Source organism: Chaetodon trifascialis, chromosome 15, assembly GCF_039877785.1.
Source record: "Chaetodon trifascialis isolate fChaTrf1 chromosome 15, fChaTrf1.hap1, whole genome shotgun sequence".
In the NCBI taxonomy this organism is placed as follows: Eukaryota; Metazoa; Chordata; class Actinopteri; order Chaetodontiformes; family Chaetodontidae; genus Chaetodon; species Chaetodon trifascialis.
The window spans coordinates 4256949-4273379 of NC_092070.1; the positions used below are offsets into that span (position 1 = coordinate 4256949).

General features: G+C 43.1%; 1 protein-coding gene across 1 annotated transcript; it reads left to right on the plus strand.

Moving 5' to 3' along the window:
- The first annotated feature begins 5583 nt into the window (after positions 1-5583).
- Positions 5584-16054, plus strand: LOC139343784 (homeobox protein Hox-B9a-like). The gene is made up of 2 exons (XM_070981581.1): positions 5584-6196; positions 15819-16054. The coding sequence occupies exons 1-2, from the start codon at positions 5584-5586 to the stop codon at positions 16052-16054; spliced, it is 849 nt and encodes a 282-aa protein (XP_070837682.1).
- The last annotated feature ends 377 nt before the right edge of the window (positions 16055-16431 follow it).

Below are 16431 nucleotides of genomic sequence, written 5' to 3' on the forward strand. Positions count from 1 at the left end.
TCTGTAAGGCAATCACAAATTAATGACTAAGTACGCATCACAAAAGTGCTGGTGTGCTTTAAAGAGTTCAGCGCTCTCTAACAAATACACTCGCACACACACATTGCATGCACACAATCAGTGGGTTTAGCACATGATGCACTAAATGCTCTAAAGAAATCTGCATTGTCTGAGATGGATATAGAGACAGAAGCAGCGGAGATGAGGATGATTTGACCTCTAAATCACACCACATTGGACTTGTTTAAGCTTTGGAGGGTGTGTAGACTGCGGCTGCAGCAGGTGTAACACAGGTCTCACTGTGTTCTCTCTTCATACTGTCTTAAGTTACATCATAAAAGGTTTATAGAGTTTAGCCAATATAGTTTTAATAACGTGAGTGGTTTTATCTTGATTGCAGCAAGATGATGCAAAAAATTTGAGACATGGAGGTAATGGACACACACACACACACACACACACACACACACACACACACACACACACACACACACACACACACACACACACACACACACACAGTCCAGCAGCTGGACGTTTCTCTCAGAGTTAAGATGTGTCTCAGGACGTTTCTTGTCGCTGCTGAGAGCCCATCCCCACATCATGATCCATTTCTGCTTTGCCTTGCTGTGGAGGATAGTCAGTTAATAACTCTCTACTGACTTCATTTACAAAGGCAACTTTACCATCTGAGCTGTAAAGAGGCACGGGGAGATGCCTGGAGCCTCCTCAAGCTTTTCAGCTGAGAAATATGATGCTGTACATGATCCACGAGGCTCTGGCATGGGCTGTTATTAAAATATATGGCTCATATCAATCAGACAGGTTATCATGCTCGATGGCCATTATTGTTAGGTATCTGCAGATGTTTTTTCATTGAAATAGAAAGGCTAAATCAGTCTTTGCATATCAGGTGATATTATTACATGTTAAAAGTGTATCCTCTAGATACAAGTTGGGTTTTTTTTTTTTGTTTTTTTTTAAATGAAAGAACTTAATGTTTGCTGCACTAAACATGGGGCGAGGCTTACACAGGAGCGCATATTAAATTTGAAGAGCTGGGAATTGTTTTATGAACAATTTAACATTTAACAACACAATATTCACCATATGCAGCCATATTTACACAGTCATTTTAAAGATCTATATGTTTATGTATGAATAGATTGTAATACAATGTGTTTATATCTATATTAATCATGTCAATTTATACCTAAATGTTTTTAATTGTGTGGGTCAACACACCCTTCATACTGTATGCCCGCTTATGTGCTTTGTTCTTTAAATCCTGTTGTTTACTGAAATTGACATACTATTTAAACAATTTTCTTTGTGTATTGCATTAAATGTTGCCTTTATTTCACTGAGTTAGACATCTACTTTATGGCCAGACCTTAGGGATATTGTGCTAAACATGCTGTTGTAAAATCTGTTTTGACGCAGCCTCGGAGCCTTCCAGTGTTCGTCTCCAGCACTGAAACACTTAAATATTTCACACAGAGAGACACACACGCACACGAAAAAAAAACAAACAAAAAAACAAAAAAACTGTGGTGAAAATGTTTAAAAAGTATATCGTTGGAAATTATAGACGTATCTTCATTTTTTCTTTTTAAGTTTTACTCATAATGTAATTAAAGCAGCATCCTCAATACATGAATTTATTACTGGCGCAGGTTTTACACACCTCGGTTAAAGAAAAAAAAAAAAGATTATTTCGATTGTTTTTCTCACACATTCCATTTTTGAATTTCACAGTTATTAATGAAGTAATTAAAATGCCAATTGAATCAGACATTAAAGTTTAATATTTTAGGACTTTGGACCCTCTTGACTACGCGTTCAGTGCGTATTTTAAAGTGCCTTCACATGTAATTGACCCACTTTCTGCCCCAATAATAAATAAATATATATGAAATTGCCGTCTAGGAAAGTCTGTCGTTTTTTGTTTTTTATTTTATTTTTAGATTTGATCCAACAAATTCTGTCCATGGTTGTAGATCCTGGGATATTTCAAAGCGTTTACGCATGTGTTGATCTGACCTCTTGGTGAAGGTGAACTCTGCTTCAGACTTCTACAACAAAATAGGTTGAACATCCAATAATAAACTGTCAAAAGACTTAAAATCACATTTCCATTTCATTATGGTGCGATGAATTCTCCTTACAGGCAATGTGTGCATACCAAGACTTCTCGCAGACAATATTTCACTTTCAAAACAAAATACCCCGTGGACGTGCGTGAAGTGTAATTAGAAATACGGTCTAAATTTATACCTTCTAAATCCAGATCCGCTGGTGGAAATGAAGGCTTTGCCTCCAGGAAAGCAAATTACCGCCTGGAATTCACATGTCAGTATTTCAAATCAACAGAAATGATCGCAGCCTCAGTTCAACCTCTTTGACCCGACTGCCTCGGCTATTTAAAATCTTTTTGAAAAAAAGAAATAAAAACTGCAGTGGTGAAATATAAGCTCTCCCCCATGATGAGTTCACCTGCGTTTCTTACGTTTCTTACGCTCTTCTTTGTAATAACCCTGCTGGTTTTATACTGGTTCCTGACTTGTTTCGCAGAATTAATACTGAATCCTATAGAAAATAAAGAAGATACTATAAATACAAGTAATTCCTTGTAAATCTGAAATAGGCTGTGTGGATGGATTTGGTCACGGGGTCAGTTGGCTTAAAATCTGTTTTTTTTTTTTTTTTTTACACTTAAATGAGAACTTTTCTGTTTCATATCAGCTGACAGTTTGAAGGCAATTTGCCTTAATTTTTAACTTTTATTTCAATCAAATTTACAATCAGACGAGTTATAAAAGAACTGCTCAGAGTGAGCTGCCGAGGCTGGAGTCTGCATGTACTCCTCTGTACTCATTACTGGCAGCAGAGCATCGTTTCGGGCCGTACATGACCTCCAGAGTCCTCTGAGTCAACCTAATGGCTGATGGAAAAATGTCTTAGCTTCACGATTCTGGAAGAGCACACTGAAATATGTGGCCAGTGTGAAGTTCAACTAGAAAACAAGACTCTTGACATGCAGGCTATTTTAGATGTAAGCCCGTGCATTCCTTCTCGTTAGTATCGCACCTCTGACTAGAATAGTAAATATGTGTGTGGATGTTTTTTGTTTTTTTTTTGTCCATGTTACGTCTGTCATAGCATTGAGGCAACGAGTAGAAAATGAAGGTGGTTTGCAGATAATGTCTTCAAGCTTTTTCAGCGCCAGTGTCTCCAATTAACGCACAGTCTGGTTGGCAGCTCGGCCTGCAGGGCGGAGGCCCTCCGAAAATTAAAATCCCCACAGCCTGCGGTCTGTGGAGAGGCCATTTTGACTGAAAAATATCCCGAGCATCTATGACTGGAAAACAAAGTCGGTTTCTACACCAAACATGTCGGAAACACTGCGTAAATGCAGGTTTAGGAGTATGATATTGAAAAAACAAATGCTTCATTTGAACAGGCGCATCCTGATGCTGAGGGGCACATCTGGGGGACATGTTTTCTCCACTAAACTAAGCCCGCACACTGTTCTATAACACTGTTCTAATATTTGTCGTGACTAAAGCCCATTCAAGACATATCTACAATTCCCAGCCGAAACCTGGTTCATGATCACACGTTACACACACATGAAGCTTTAATGAAGTTCGTATTTTTCAGTCTGGTCCTTACTGGGTCGCTGTTATCCAACGGAAGCTGTCCAGATGAGCTGTAAATTGGTCCTTTAAGAAGGAAGGACGATGAACTCAAAGGCCAAAGCTGGGCCTGAGCACTCCTGCTTTGGGGTTTGCTGCTGCTCCTGAAATGAAATCGCACCAGCCGCTCAGTCTGTCTCCGATCCACCTCATCATTTCTCCTCAGCACATCTGAAAGCTGCGCCATGGCCTACCTTCATCCTCGTAAATAACGGCGTTAGCCCCATAAGAAATGCGTGGTTCATATTTAATCGTCGTAAATAACGGTGTTAGCTGTATATGCGAAGCAGAGATCAGATTTATAGCTCCGACTAGCAGCCTGCCATCCCCAAAGAGTCCAAGACTTCACGTCTGTGATAATTGTAAAGAAATATAAAGACTTACAATCCCAGTGACTTTGATAAAGGTCAGCAGGAAGTCAAATGTCTGCACTCACTGCCAGTCCAGTCTGCTGCTGCTCCTCAGCCTCCTCATTAAAAGCCCAATGACGGATTTTATCCCTCAACCACCGCTGACTGAAAGGCTTTGAGCACAAGTGCACATCACCGGCAGCTCCCGCAAAGTCCAGCAGTCAGGTGACCCTCCACTCCGATTCAGAGGAAAGCAGTGAGCAGCCTCTGTCCCCGGTGCTTCCACTGAGCTCAGGTCCGAGGTGTGTTTACTCCTGGCAGCCTGACCGCTGAGTGAGAAGCGCCCTTTAGCCGACCGAGAGGAAGGCTGCTGCAGCTTCAGTCGCGTTTACGGTCCGCACCACCACAGGCCATATATCAGCCCTATAAAACCAAAGCAGCCGCCCTGATGTAGGATTTTATTATGGCATTAAACGGACCCCAAAAAAGTAGCTGAAGTAGTTTACGCTGTAAAGACAAGGGGCATAACCACGCAGGGCCCGATTTAATGGCGCTCGTTAACAAAAATGACTGTTAATCTGCCAATAAAACAGTGTCAGGCGGCTCTGCAGCTCACAGAAAACCTTCCAAGTATAGATTGACAAAGCGAGTGAATAATTAAACACACCTAGGTGTGAATTTTACTATCTATCTTGTCTCGGATAGAAAATATCTCTTCTGTTGACTCGCCTTAAGTGTAGGACTACTGGCGCTTATACCTACTAATGACGTTTTAAAAGCAGACTGATGAGATTGATTTAAGAGATTTTGCTTGCGACCAATTCAGAAAGACTGGATGTGATTCCGGCAACACTGAAAATCACGCGCATCTATTTCGATGACGTTAATAAATAAATAAATAAATAAAAACAATGGCGCCATTTATTTGCAGCCATTGTCTCCGCCCTGCTTTTTATGCATAATGTCCAGACGTTTTTATATAATTCTACTTTGACAGCAGCCATAGATACACAGACTAGATATACGGACGTAGTGTTCATTTTGCATATTGCATATAAACCAGTCAATTTATTTAGAAAGGGGCAACCTAATAAAGAGAGAGAGAGAGAGAGAGAGAGAGAGAGAGAGAGAGAGAGAGAGAGAGAGAGAGAGAGAGAGAGAGAGAGAGAGAGAGAGAGGCCCGCGTGCAAGATTGATTTACGCTCCATTGACGCTTTATCAGGCTCTAAGAAATGGTCCGGCCAATCATTTTGCGCCTCGCGCACAGACCCGACAAACCCCCGCGCACAGTGCGAGGCTGTAGGCTGAAGCAGTTTTGTTTCGCTGTAGTGAGCAACTTGTTTGAAAGGAAGGGGGGCAGCGGAGAGAGAGAGAGAGAGAGAGAGAGAGAGAGAGAGAGAGGAAGGGAGGGAGGGGGCGAGCTAGCACAGGACAGAAGAGAGAAAGAGAGAGAGGGAAAGAGAAAAATCTCGTAATGTCTCTCTCCTTGTTCTCCATTTAGTGAACTCGCAGCGTTTCGCAGATAATGTCCGAGAATGTCCATTTCTGGGACTTTGAGCAACTATTATGTGGACTCCATCATAAGTCACGAGAGCGATGAACTCTCAACCCCGGCTCGCTTTCCCAGCGTCCAGTATTCCGGCGCGAGCTCCGCCGCAGCCGCGGGCGGAAGGCAGCCTGCCGGCGCGGCGCACGCGGAGCATCCCCATCCCGAGTCGTACCCATCTTGTAGCTTCCAGCCGAAGCCTCCGGTCTTCTCATCGTCCTGGAGCCCGTTCAGTCCGCACCATGGTGCCAGTGGCCTCCCTACTGTCTACCACCCTTACATTCCCACCCAGCACGTGCCCGCCGCGGACACACGGTACCTACGCTCATGGCTGGACTGCGCGCCGCGCGGCTCCGAGTCTGTCCCGGGGCAGGGCCAGACGGGGCAGGTCAAGCTAGAGCCGCAGCTCGGCCATCTAGGCGGGGAGATCCCACCCAAAATCGGCGGACAGCACCAGCACGAGACCACCACGTACATCTTGGAGTCGACGTCCACGGCGGCGCGCGAGCTAAGCCACCATCCGGCAGCCATCCCGGGAGCAGGATTCGAAGAAAATAAGGACATTTGTGAAGGGAGTGAGGACAAAGACGGCCTGGATCAAAGTAAGTTATTAAAGCAGGAAATAGCGCGCGGGAGAGGGAGAGAGAGAGCGGAGAGAGAGAGAGATTGTAAATGCTTTTAATGCCGCCATAAAACAAGAACAAAGAGCCAGAGAGCGAAAGTGCCCCCACCTTCTGCTCTCTAACTTCACTGGGATATTTTCCCCGTATCGTTCCCGTGTCACCGGCTCCGGTAGAAACGCAGAATTTGGAACAGCTATTACAAAAATTCTAAATAACTCTATTCTGTGACGTTACCGTTAAGCAGCGTCTGTGTAGGCTACAGTTTCTCTGTATTTTGACAATGTGCACAAACGTCAAATTGCCAGTAAGTGTTGGACACAAGAACAGCTTGCATTATAATGAGGGCCAGTGCAATAACAAAAAGCCATCTAAAAATTATGAACATCAAATTAACACTCACAGCCTTGAGAAAAAAAAAATGTAAAAATGTAGTAGGTAATATTGAGATGATGCTGTTCATGCATTACATGCATCCATTTTGAAAGTTTGAACATAACTCCTCCTCAGGATGGTTAGTTTGGATTGCCAAACAAAAACCCAATTAAACACAAAAAGTTTGGTTCCATGATCTAAAGTGACTATTTAAAGGCTGTTCATTTTTTTTGGAACCACTGCTTTCAAACGATAGATGAATAGTCAAAGCAGATTAAAGCGGAATGAATCTGTCTAATTATTTAGACAGCGGCAGATACATCAGTGGACCAACAAATGAGAAGCAGTGGGAAAAAAAAAAAAAAAAAAACCTCTGACACGTCACAGTCAAATCAGAATTTTCTGCCGTTTTTCTCATCCAAATCTAGTCTGATTGTAAGATTGCACGTTGCTGATGTTTGGGTATACCTCTAGATTGTTTTACGTAGGCTAATTAATTGCCGGGGCATGCGCACTTCTGACCTGTGCGAGAAGGACTTGTTGGCTGGAGCTTTGGATTTGTCATTTTTACAGCAGGTAGATTGTAGCCTACGTATTTTTTCAGTTACACGCGCACACGGCTCGTGTTTAAGCTCCGGGGCGTCTTAAAAGTCCTCATGTCGGTGTGTAGTAAACCCGGCTGACCTGATCATCTGGAGCAAACGGCTGCGAAGTGAGACCTGTGTGTAAACCTCCTGCACTGCACTGATCAGGAGCCACTGCTGATCTCCAGTATGGACACTTAAGAGCCAGAGCTGAACTGCCTGTAAAGTGAACAGCCCGGATTATCATCCATAGATTAAAGTAATCAGTTATAGAATAAAGCGACGCTGCTTTATTCCACTGACACAAGGGGAGTGGCGCTTGGCCCATATGTCATATTTCTGTTCGAACAACCACTCTTCCTCTGTAGCACCGAGCTGTAAACACAATAACATCTGAAAATATCCTTTGCATGTCAGCCGTGTGCATGGCCTGTCCTCTTCTAAAAATCATAAAAGGAGTCAGGTCGTCCATCACTGACCCGGCGGCTCGGAGGTGCAGAGCAGGCTAGATTAGTTCTCAATAGAGCAGAGGCCTCATAACTCAGCAAGCCTGCAGCATGGACTGACTGTACGGGACTCAAGCCCGCGCACAGGCGAGGGGGACAGTCAGGACCAGCTCTCTGGACTCTGCAAGCGTGTAGAAATCTGCAGGATCACGTCAATGTCTGCGCGATGTTTGAGTCTTTAGGTGAGCGAGGGATGTGTGGAAGACGAGAGAGTTCAGCTTTGTCTTTCCTCCACACACAGCACATGAATCACCTTCAGCGAGGCGGCAAATGGAAAGCCGCGTCTAGTTTTTCTGTCATCTTCTTTAATTAAGGATCACTCAAAACAGGCTGTAAATTCATTGTTGAAGAAATGACTGAATATTTATTCAGATTAAATATTTGATTTTAAAGTTCACACAGGCTAGACGCGTGCTTTCATGTCAGTCTCTCGTGTGTCGGCCGCACAGCCGCGTGTGAGTCGCTGTTTTACTCATCTGCTCACTCTGTAATAATAACAATATTTTACCTGTCATGAAATCATAATCATGTTGATATAAAGCCGTCCAGGGTTTGGCCGGTAGAAGAACACGGGTTTGTTCTGTTTTTCTACCATTACTCGCACTAACAACAACATTTAATCCATCACGTGCCGGCGGGGTTGACTCAGTCTGAAGCTCCGTTCCAAACCTTCTTGACTTATTTTGGGTGGGACAGAAAAGTCCTCCCAGGAAAGACAGCCATTGTTGTTGTTGTTGTTGTTGTTGTTTTTTCTCATTTTATATTACATATACGTATTTAAACGAAGCTGGATGTGAACGGGCTCTGTTTCCCCTCCTCTAATCCCGTCGGATAAATCTCATTTCTGCCAGAGGAGTCTGATTCATGCGTCTGAGCGCGTGATCGTTTAGTATGTGCACTTGCAGTTGCGTGTGCGCGTGTGCATGAGAGACAGAAGAAGGAAGGCCTCCACCCCCATACTGGCCTTTTCAGAGAAGAATTACAAATTGCAAATATTACACACACATATACACGGTTTATTACTGCACTGCTACACACACACACACACACACACACACACACACACACACACACACACACACACACACACTCAGCCACCTTATTACAGCATCTGAGCATGCTATCCATCAGAGCAGTGAGCTGGTTAAGGGCTGGATGGAGCCCAGCAGCCTCCAGCCTGAATTATTAGACTTTCCAGCAGTAACTGTGTGTCCCAGTCTGGCGTGTGCTAGTGAAAGCTCGCCTGTAATGGATTCTGTGTTCAAACACACAAACTGAACGCTTCTCGATTGAAAAAAAGTTTCTGTCTGAGCTGTTTCTGAGCATCAGCACTTCTTCTTGTGGTTTGTTTTTGGATGTGTCTGAGTTGCAGTGGGTCAGTGTGGCAGGTAGTGGGAGCTGCACTAACCAGCAGAAGGCAGTGAAGGCGCTTTCTATTGTTCACACGGCAGCCATTTTGAACACTATGGGTGCAAAAAATCTAAATTTCTCAGTGAAGGTTAAACACAGCTATTCTTACTTTAACACAACTTCGCTTCACAGATAAGCTGAATGGTTAAGCAAGCAACTCCCAGAGAAACCAGCTGAATTTAAATGGCGAGTTGATGATTGCGACCTCAGACTCTTTGAACTTCTTGATACCTTTGAGTTTCATCAGTAAGACTGTTTCCAGTCCGCTGTGTTGGGACTGAGCAGAGCGGTACAACTGAAAAGTTCCTCTTTTGAGTGACAGCAGTATTTTTGTATTCTACAAATGTGTAATAATATTCTGTATCTGTGTCCTCACAGCTCTCTGCTTAACTTTGACTGTTTTGTTGTGGAGTAAAGAAATCATTTTGACATTCTGGGAAAAACAGTTATTTGGTTTTAGATCAGCAGATTGACACTGCGGTCATGTCTGCACTGTGAATGTAAAGCTTGAGCAACCAGCAGCAGGTTAGCTTGGCATAAAGACTGGAAACAGGAGGAAACAGGAGGAAACAACAAGCATCAAAAGTGTCCAAAAGTGAGAAAAACCATGAGTGGTTTCTAATGTTTGGCAAGAAAACAAATGTATTTCCAGACATGTCTGAGTTCTTTAGGGTATGCTAAAACTTCCCTAACTGAGTTTACGTTTTAATAATTTGAGAAAAACTTTCCTTTTCACACAAATTAGTCAGCAAGTCACTACGATTAACATCTGCAAATGGCAATCTAAATACAGACTGAAAACAGAGACATAGACCAACATCTGTATCAGCATGACAAAGAATAACTTCAGCCGTGCTAAACATTTGAGCTGTATCATTGTCGGGGTGCTACACTGGCATACTGGCTTTTTTTGTTACCTCAAAGTCCTGGTTTGTACTCTGTGTCCGCTAGACAAGTTCATATAAGTGGCCCCATGATGTAGCATTCAACAGTGGCCAAATTCCTCTGAGCTTTGACTTTCTGAGCTGTTTGCATACTGAACATTACAGCATGACAGAATTATTAGAAGTCCTCACCATTACTGATAATACAAAGGAATTTTGGATAGCTGGTGTTTCAGGGGTGCTGCAGGCTGATAGTTGGCACCTCTCATGCAAAGCATTCCCAACAGAAAACACTGTTCATCCACAATAAAAGAGCAATGCTTTCAAACCGGCCAGTTTGATGAGGACACTGAAGGCTGAATTCTGACATCACCAACTGGGCTTGAAGTTAGGATGTGGCAGCTTGTAATAATGGGGCTAAGTGTGCAGCTGGACTCTTTGATTCCAGTTGTTTCAGATGCACTTCTCAGGAGAGAATCTGAGAAATGATAGGAGTCTGCATCTTGGCGCATAACAGCACAACAAATCCAGAGTTTACCTCCCCCGGTATTCAAAATGGCCACTGTGGAATCCTAGCTTTTAAAGCATCACATCCCGTCAAAGCTAGCGTCCAGCTACAGATTCTCTTTGTGTTCCTGGTGCTGGGCAGCCATCCAGAATAAACTACAAGATTACACTTCAGTCTTTGTGCTACTGCTGCTGCTGCTGCTGCTGCTGCTGCTGCCGGGCAGAGCGAGAAAGTTATTACCCCTGAAGTTTATTAAGTTATAACGCCGGGTGAACAACCCCATTAATTGGTGTGTTGCTGTTGGTGGCTGGGTGAGATGGGGTGCAAGGGTTGGGTGGGTGGAACGGTGGGGAGGGAGCTAAAATACGACTTCAGGAAATGTAATAACGTGCCTTTGGGATATATGAGAGGTCAATTTCTGGAACTATTAGGGTGAAATTGCAAAGGGAGGGAGAAAGAGAGAGAATGAGAGGGGATGTGATATTAGTCTTGTAGCCGTTTTGGTCACTGTTTCCATGCAAGCAGCATTCATCATGGCGGACACACACATACACACACACCCATAGGCAAAGACACACACTGGCCAGCAATTTAACACATCATGCTGCAGGGCCGTAACTTTACGGCAATATCAATCTTTTCATCCATGTACATGTCAATGTGACGCACAGGCCACGCATTGCTTCTGCAGATACATGAACGTAGCCTAAAGAGAAAACTTCAAGTCAGGATTATACAAGCTGCACCCCCATAACCCCCACCCTTGGTTCTTTCTATCTGTTATCATCCTTCCTGTCTTCCCACTGCTTGAAGAAAAAAAAGTCTACACCACCATCACCGCAGCTCACCACCTCCTCCACCGCTCCCCACCCCTCAACCGGTTCGTCATCCTGGGTGACAGCCACGGTCGCGGCACAGCTCCGTGGGTAATGGATGGTCCTGGAGGTGATTATACACTCAGGGAATGCAAAGCACCCACTTTACCGTGTGACAAAAGCAGCACACACCCCCACCCCAACCTCCAGCCTCTCGTCACCTCTTTACCAGGCATTATTTTGCTCTGAGATGAAATCGATCCTCTACATGCTGGCCATGTTGGAGAAAATTGATTCCAGAGGGTATTAAGGACGTATTTACTGATGATGGCCACTAACCAACTTGGCTGGTGGAGAAATATGGGGAGGCCGTGTTCTGTCAGATCCACACAGGGACAGACACTGGGTGATGCAGTGTACATCGCTGGCAGCCATATTGGCTTGTCATCTTGTTCTGAGCCCAAAGTCTTTGCATCTCTTATGCCAAACTGCAACACCAAACCAAACAGAAACGCTTGTGAGAGTGTCTCAGCCCACTTGTTCAACATACTCTCAAGTCCACCTGCACGAAACACCCAGGCCCTGCGTTTTGCTGCATTACTGCACGTTTGTCATGAAGGCTAATAGGAACTAAACGTTAGCTCTATGTCTTCGCTTCTACTTTTTGAAGTGGGTAAGGCTTTCATTATGGGTTTGTTCACATTTATGGAGAAAGCCACCATGATTGGCTCCACACAGTCTGCTGGTTTTAGTCTTCATATCTTTTGTTTTAATGAGTTTATGTCCCCATTTATTGTATTCATTCATTTGAAATGGAACTTTCTGTTCCATTGAAACGAAAACAAATGTCTAGTGATTGCTCCACGCAGACTTGTCTCCTAAATCTAAGAGATTTAGATTTAAGAGAGAGAGAACTGTTGTGTTGGCTCAAATTCGATGAATTGATGGCTCATTGATCAGTTGATTAAATTTTGGTGATGAATCATATCTGGGATTTCCAGTGTCAGGGAACTTCTTTTGGAGTGACCATGATGTGTTTTCATGCTCATGCTTCTTTCTGTCATTTAAATTAGGAAGACAGATGATACACGGACATGAATGATAAAGGAATCTGATGCCTTTACGAAGAATTGGTCAGGTTTGACATCCATTACCAGTTTCGCAGCATGGCTTACAAGGTGGCTTTGGTTGATGAAAAATTTATAATATAAATTTAAGATTTAGATTTTGACTGAAACACCCAACTGATGGCCTTGTATTGATTCAGTGTGTTCATCTGTGTGTGTGTTTTTGCAATCAGTAATTATGGAAGCCCCACCAGGAAAAGTAAAAGTAAATGAAAAGCAAGGAATGACAAAAGAAAAATACTCACACCATATCTAAACCCTGCCAAAAAAATCTGAATTATGCTAGGCTGTCAAATTTACGAGTGCTATCTTAACATTACTACTTAATTTCTCTTAATTTAGATTAAAATGTTTTAGTTCCATCTTTAAGTCAAGCATTTGATTTAGCATCCCATATTTTTAAGCATTTGGCACAAGTGTTTTTATTTTCCTCATTCCTAACTTAACATCCCGATTTTCTTTTCCTGTTGTAAATATTCTGTCCTACAAAACAGAAGCTGTACATTTGAATATAAGCCATATAAAAGTAGATGAACCCGATCAAAAGCAGAGCAAACACTGCTCATTGTTCCACACAACAGGAGAAGAAAAAAAATCCTGCTTATTAAAGTCACATGCAGTTGTGTGAATTGCGCTGGCATTATCGCAAGTATGGTTGTCACGGTAGTAAAATATTACCAGTGAAATTGAAGACAGACGAAGCCTCCACCCAACATCAGTTTAGAAAAAGACTGGCTCCTCAGGGACGGACACACACACATTCTAATTCTCTCTTCTTGGCGTCAAAAGGTTTTCCCCATGACTTGTGAGTGATCATATCATCCCATTTGGCATTTTAGGTCAGGGAACTGGTGCTGCGTTTTACACAGGAACAGAAAATCTCCTTTATAACCCTTTTGCCCAGCAGACCTGATCTGCTGCTGGCTAAAAGGATAAATCTTGTTTTTTTGCTGCAGCAACAAGGAGAGGCTTTTTTGGCCCTAATGTTGCCCAAACTGATTTAGATGGAGCGTATATTCCCAAATTCAGCCTGATGGTTACACTACATGTGCTGTGTTTCATTCTGTCTGACTTGCAGCACCTCGGGAAGGCTTTAATATAACAAAAACAGCCAGTGAGTCTACATCAACCATGTTTTTTTAACTAATAAATCAAGAGTGGAGTCACATTTGGGTTGTGCACCAGACTTGGGATTGCACTGCTGACTGAGATGGTGTCACTGAGAAAATGCAATTAATTAACAGCAGATTTCAAGAAAATAGTTCCAGTGTGGTCTTGCTTTCTGCTTTGGTCACTTCTCAGAGATGCTCTTAAAGCTTTTCCTTTACATTTCATTTGACATAGTTGTCCAGGTTGAATTTTAAGAAATAGTTACTAATGAGAAGGCAGGAACCTCAAGGTTTAGCTGTTTGTATTGACTTTCTTTTAGGTCTAACTTGTTGGTTTGACTGAGCTGTGACTGACTGAAGGAAGAGTCTGGCCTAACCACAGGAAATGATTGCTCTTGGTGAAAGGTTTTATTTAGAAGATGAAAAAGTGGAAGTGAACCAGAAGCAGCTCTCACCTCTCCTAATCTTCCTGAATGTGTTGTTTCAAAACAGAAAGGTTTATGTTCTGAGATTTAGGTGCCTGATTAAACTGTACTGATATTTGAAGTAGGAACAGTTAAAGGGATGAGAATGAGAAAGGGCTTCTTCTCTTTATTACACGGTGGAGCCTCCGTGCCGTGAGAGTCGCAGCAAGCGACCTCATAGCTGAGATGCCTCTGTGCTTTGCAGAGGGGAAGAGCAGATAACTTTCAGCCCTAAACCAGACCCATGCGTCCCAAACAAGAAGTCTCTGCTAATTACGACGGTCTGAAAGCTATAAAGAGGGGTGGGGCGGTGGGGAGCGGGGTGGAGGAGTCAGGGTGGCCTGGCAAACAAGACACATAAGAAAGAAATAGATAGAGATGAAAATAAATCAAGACAATAAATCATCATTTTCTCTCCGCTGAAAATGAAAAACCTCCAATTTAAGAATCTCTATATTTATGCGTTACAACGTTGTCATTTACTATTTCAAACACAACCTTCCACAATGAACGAGCAGGTTTTCTATTCTTTTTCCACTGGAGCGCGTTGGAGCGCGTCGCAGTACTGATGGAGCAGAGTGTCATCACAAACCCTTTATTTTATCATCTTTAATTTCACTGACACTGACTGGGCAAAAAGAACTCTTTCTGTGAAGATGATCTGCGTTTAAGCTCATTTAAGTCTTTAATCATGAAAAAAGGGAATTTGTGTTGGTCACTGGAACATACGCTCGTCTGGGCCAATAAGATCTAGTGTGAAATGTGTGAAAATCATGGGCTCTGTGTAAGACAAAGGAAAAACACAAGAAATATTTTCCTCTATTCCCATCAGGGCCATAAATTTCCCGTCGCTTATTAATTTAGAGGCAATCAGAAGTGACGCAGTGACAGTGTGCTGAGCTGCATTCTGATCAGTATTGTCACGCAAACAAAAATAAAAAAACAAGTATCAGCATTGTGAAACATCTTCACTGACTGGTTTTTGTGTGTTCGCTGTCATCACGCAGGGCAAATTTCCACTCCAGTTTTGGGTCACATAACGTGATTTAACCACAGAAACGGATGGATGGCTTGCGTCATTTCTGTCAACACTAGTTTATTATATTACCTCCGTGATTAGAGCATCTTCAATGCATCCGCTGAAAGTCACCCCAAAGAGAAGCCTCCAGTCAGCCATCGCTGCCTGCTGTTACTACACAGGAATATATGACTGACTGCGACACTGGCTATTCTAAATTTGGTGTTTTGTTTTTTGTTTTTAAGGTCTGAACCCGCGTTTGCAAAACTCCTTCCATTCATTAGTTAGTCACACTGGGATCAGACTGTGTTTTATTCATCTTTTCATGGTGCATTTTGGGTCCAGATTTTTTATTTTATTTATTTATTTATTTTTTAATCCAAATATCGAGTTCTCTGATCATATTTGGCCATCGCGCTTTCTTCCTGGCTCATGGAAGCTGAGCAGGCCGTCTGTCTTCCATGTGCTGTCAAATAAAACAGCCATGGATCTCCCTGTGTCAAATTTGCGCCCCATGGTGACACCATAAACCCTGTTTACGCACCAAAGTGCCAATTGCAGAGTCAGGTGTTTTCGAGCAAATCTTTTACGCACAAGGCTCTACAACTTTTACGCATGAAGTTTAGATCCATTTTTTTTCTCTTTTTCTCATAATTTTATCAACTCACGAAAAAGTGAGCCAGAAACTGTACACCTGTATTTATTTATGTATTATTATTATTATTATTAGTAATAATAATAATAATAATAATAATGATAATAATACTAATAACTGCTTCAATTCCTTCTCCTCTCTTTCTCCAGATGACCCTTCGGCCAACTGGCTGCATGCGCGCTCCTCCAGGAAAAAGCGGTGCCCGTACACCAAATACCAGACGCTCGAGCTGGAGAAGGAGTTCCTCTTCAACATGTACCTCACGCGAGACCGGCGGCATGAGGTGGCGCGCGCGCTCAACCTGACGGAGCGGCAGGTGAAGATCTGGTTCCAGAACCGGAGGATGAAAATGAAGAAACAGAGCAAAGACCAACCCAAGGACTAGCGGGACCGGCACTCGCGTGCGCACATACACTTTCAGACGCACATGCACGCACGCTCACACCATTTATCCAATATAAACTCCTCTATTCCTTATCTGTACACAAAATGGCCTTCCCCAAAACTGCAAAAATGCGCGCGCGCGCGCGCGCGCGCACACACACACACACACACACACACACACACACACACACACACACACACACACACACACACACACACACACACATTTGCTGTTTCCAATTTGCTTTAACCTTCAGGCACCACTACGGGAGCTTCAGTCCAATCCCACCAATCTATACAACTGATCAATGGCTGTATTGATCGCTAACAGACGCTGAGGACGCCGCCACGTAAACACTGAAGTCTTACGAAGGTTGG

What these genes read in the sequence shown, in the direction of transcription:
- LOC139343784 (XM_070981581.1), top strand. Translation starts at nt 5,584, where the DNA reads ATGTCCATTTCTGGGACTTTGAGCAACTATTATGTGGACTCCATCATA. An exon ending in CAAAGACGGCCTGGATCAAA is followed by an intron (nt 6,197 to 15,818) that starts GTAAGTTATTAA and finishes CTCTTTCTCCAG; the next exon opens with ATGACCCTTCGGCCAACTGG.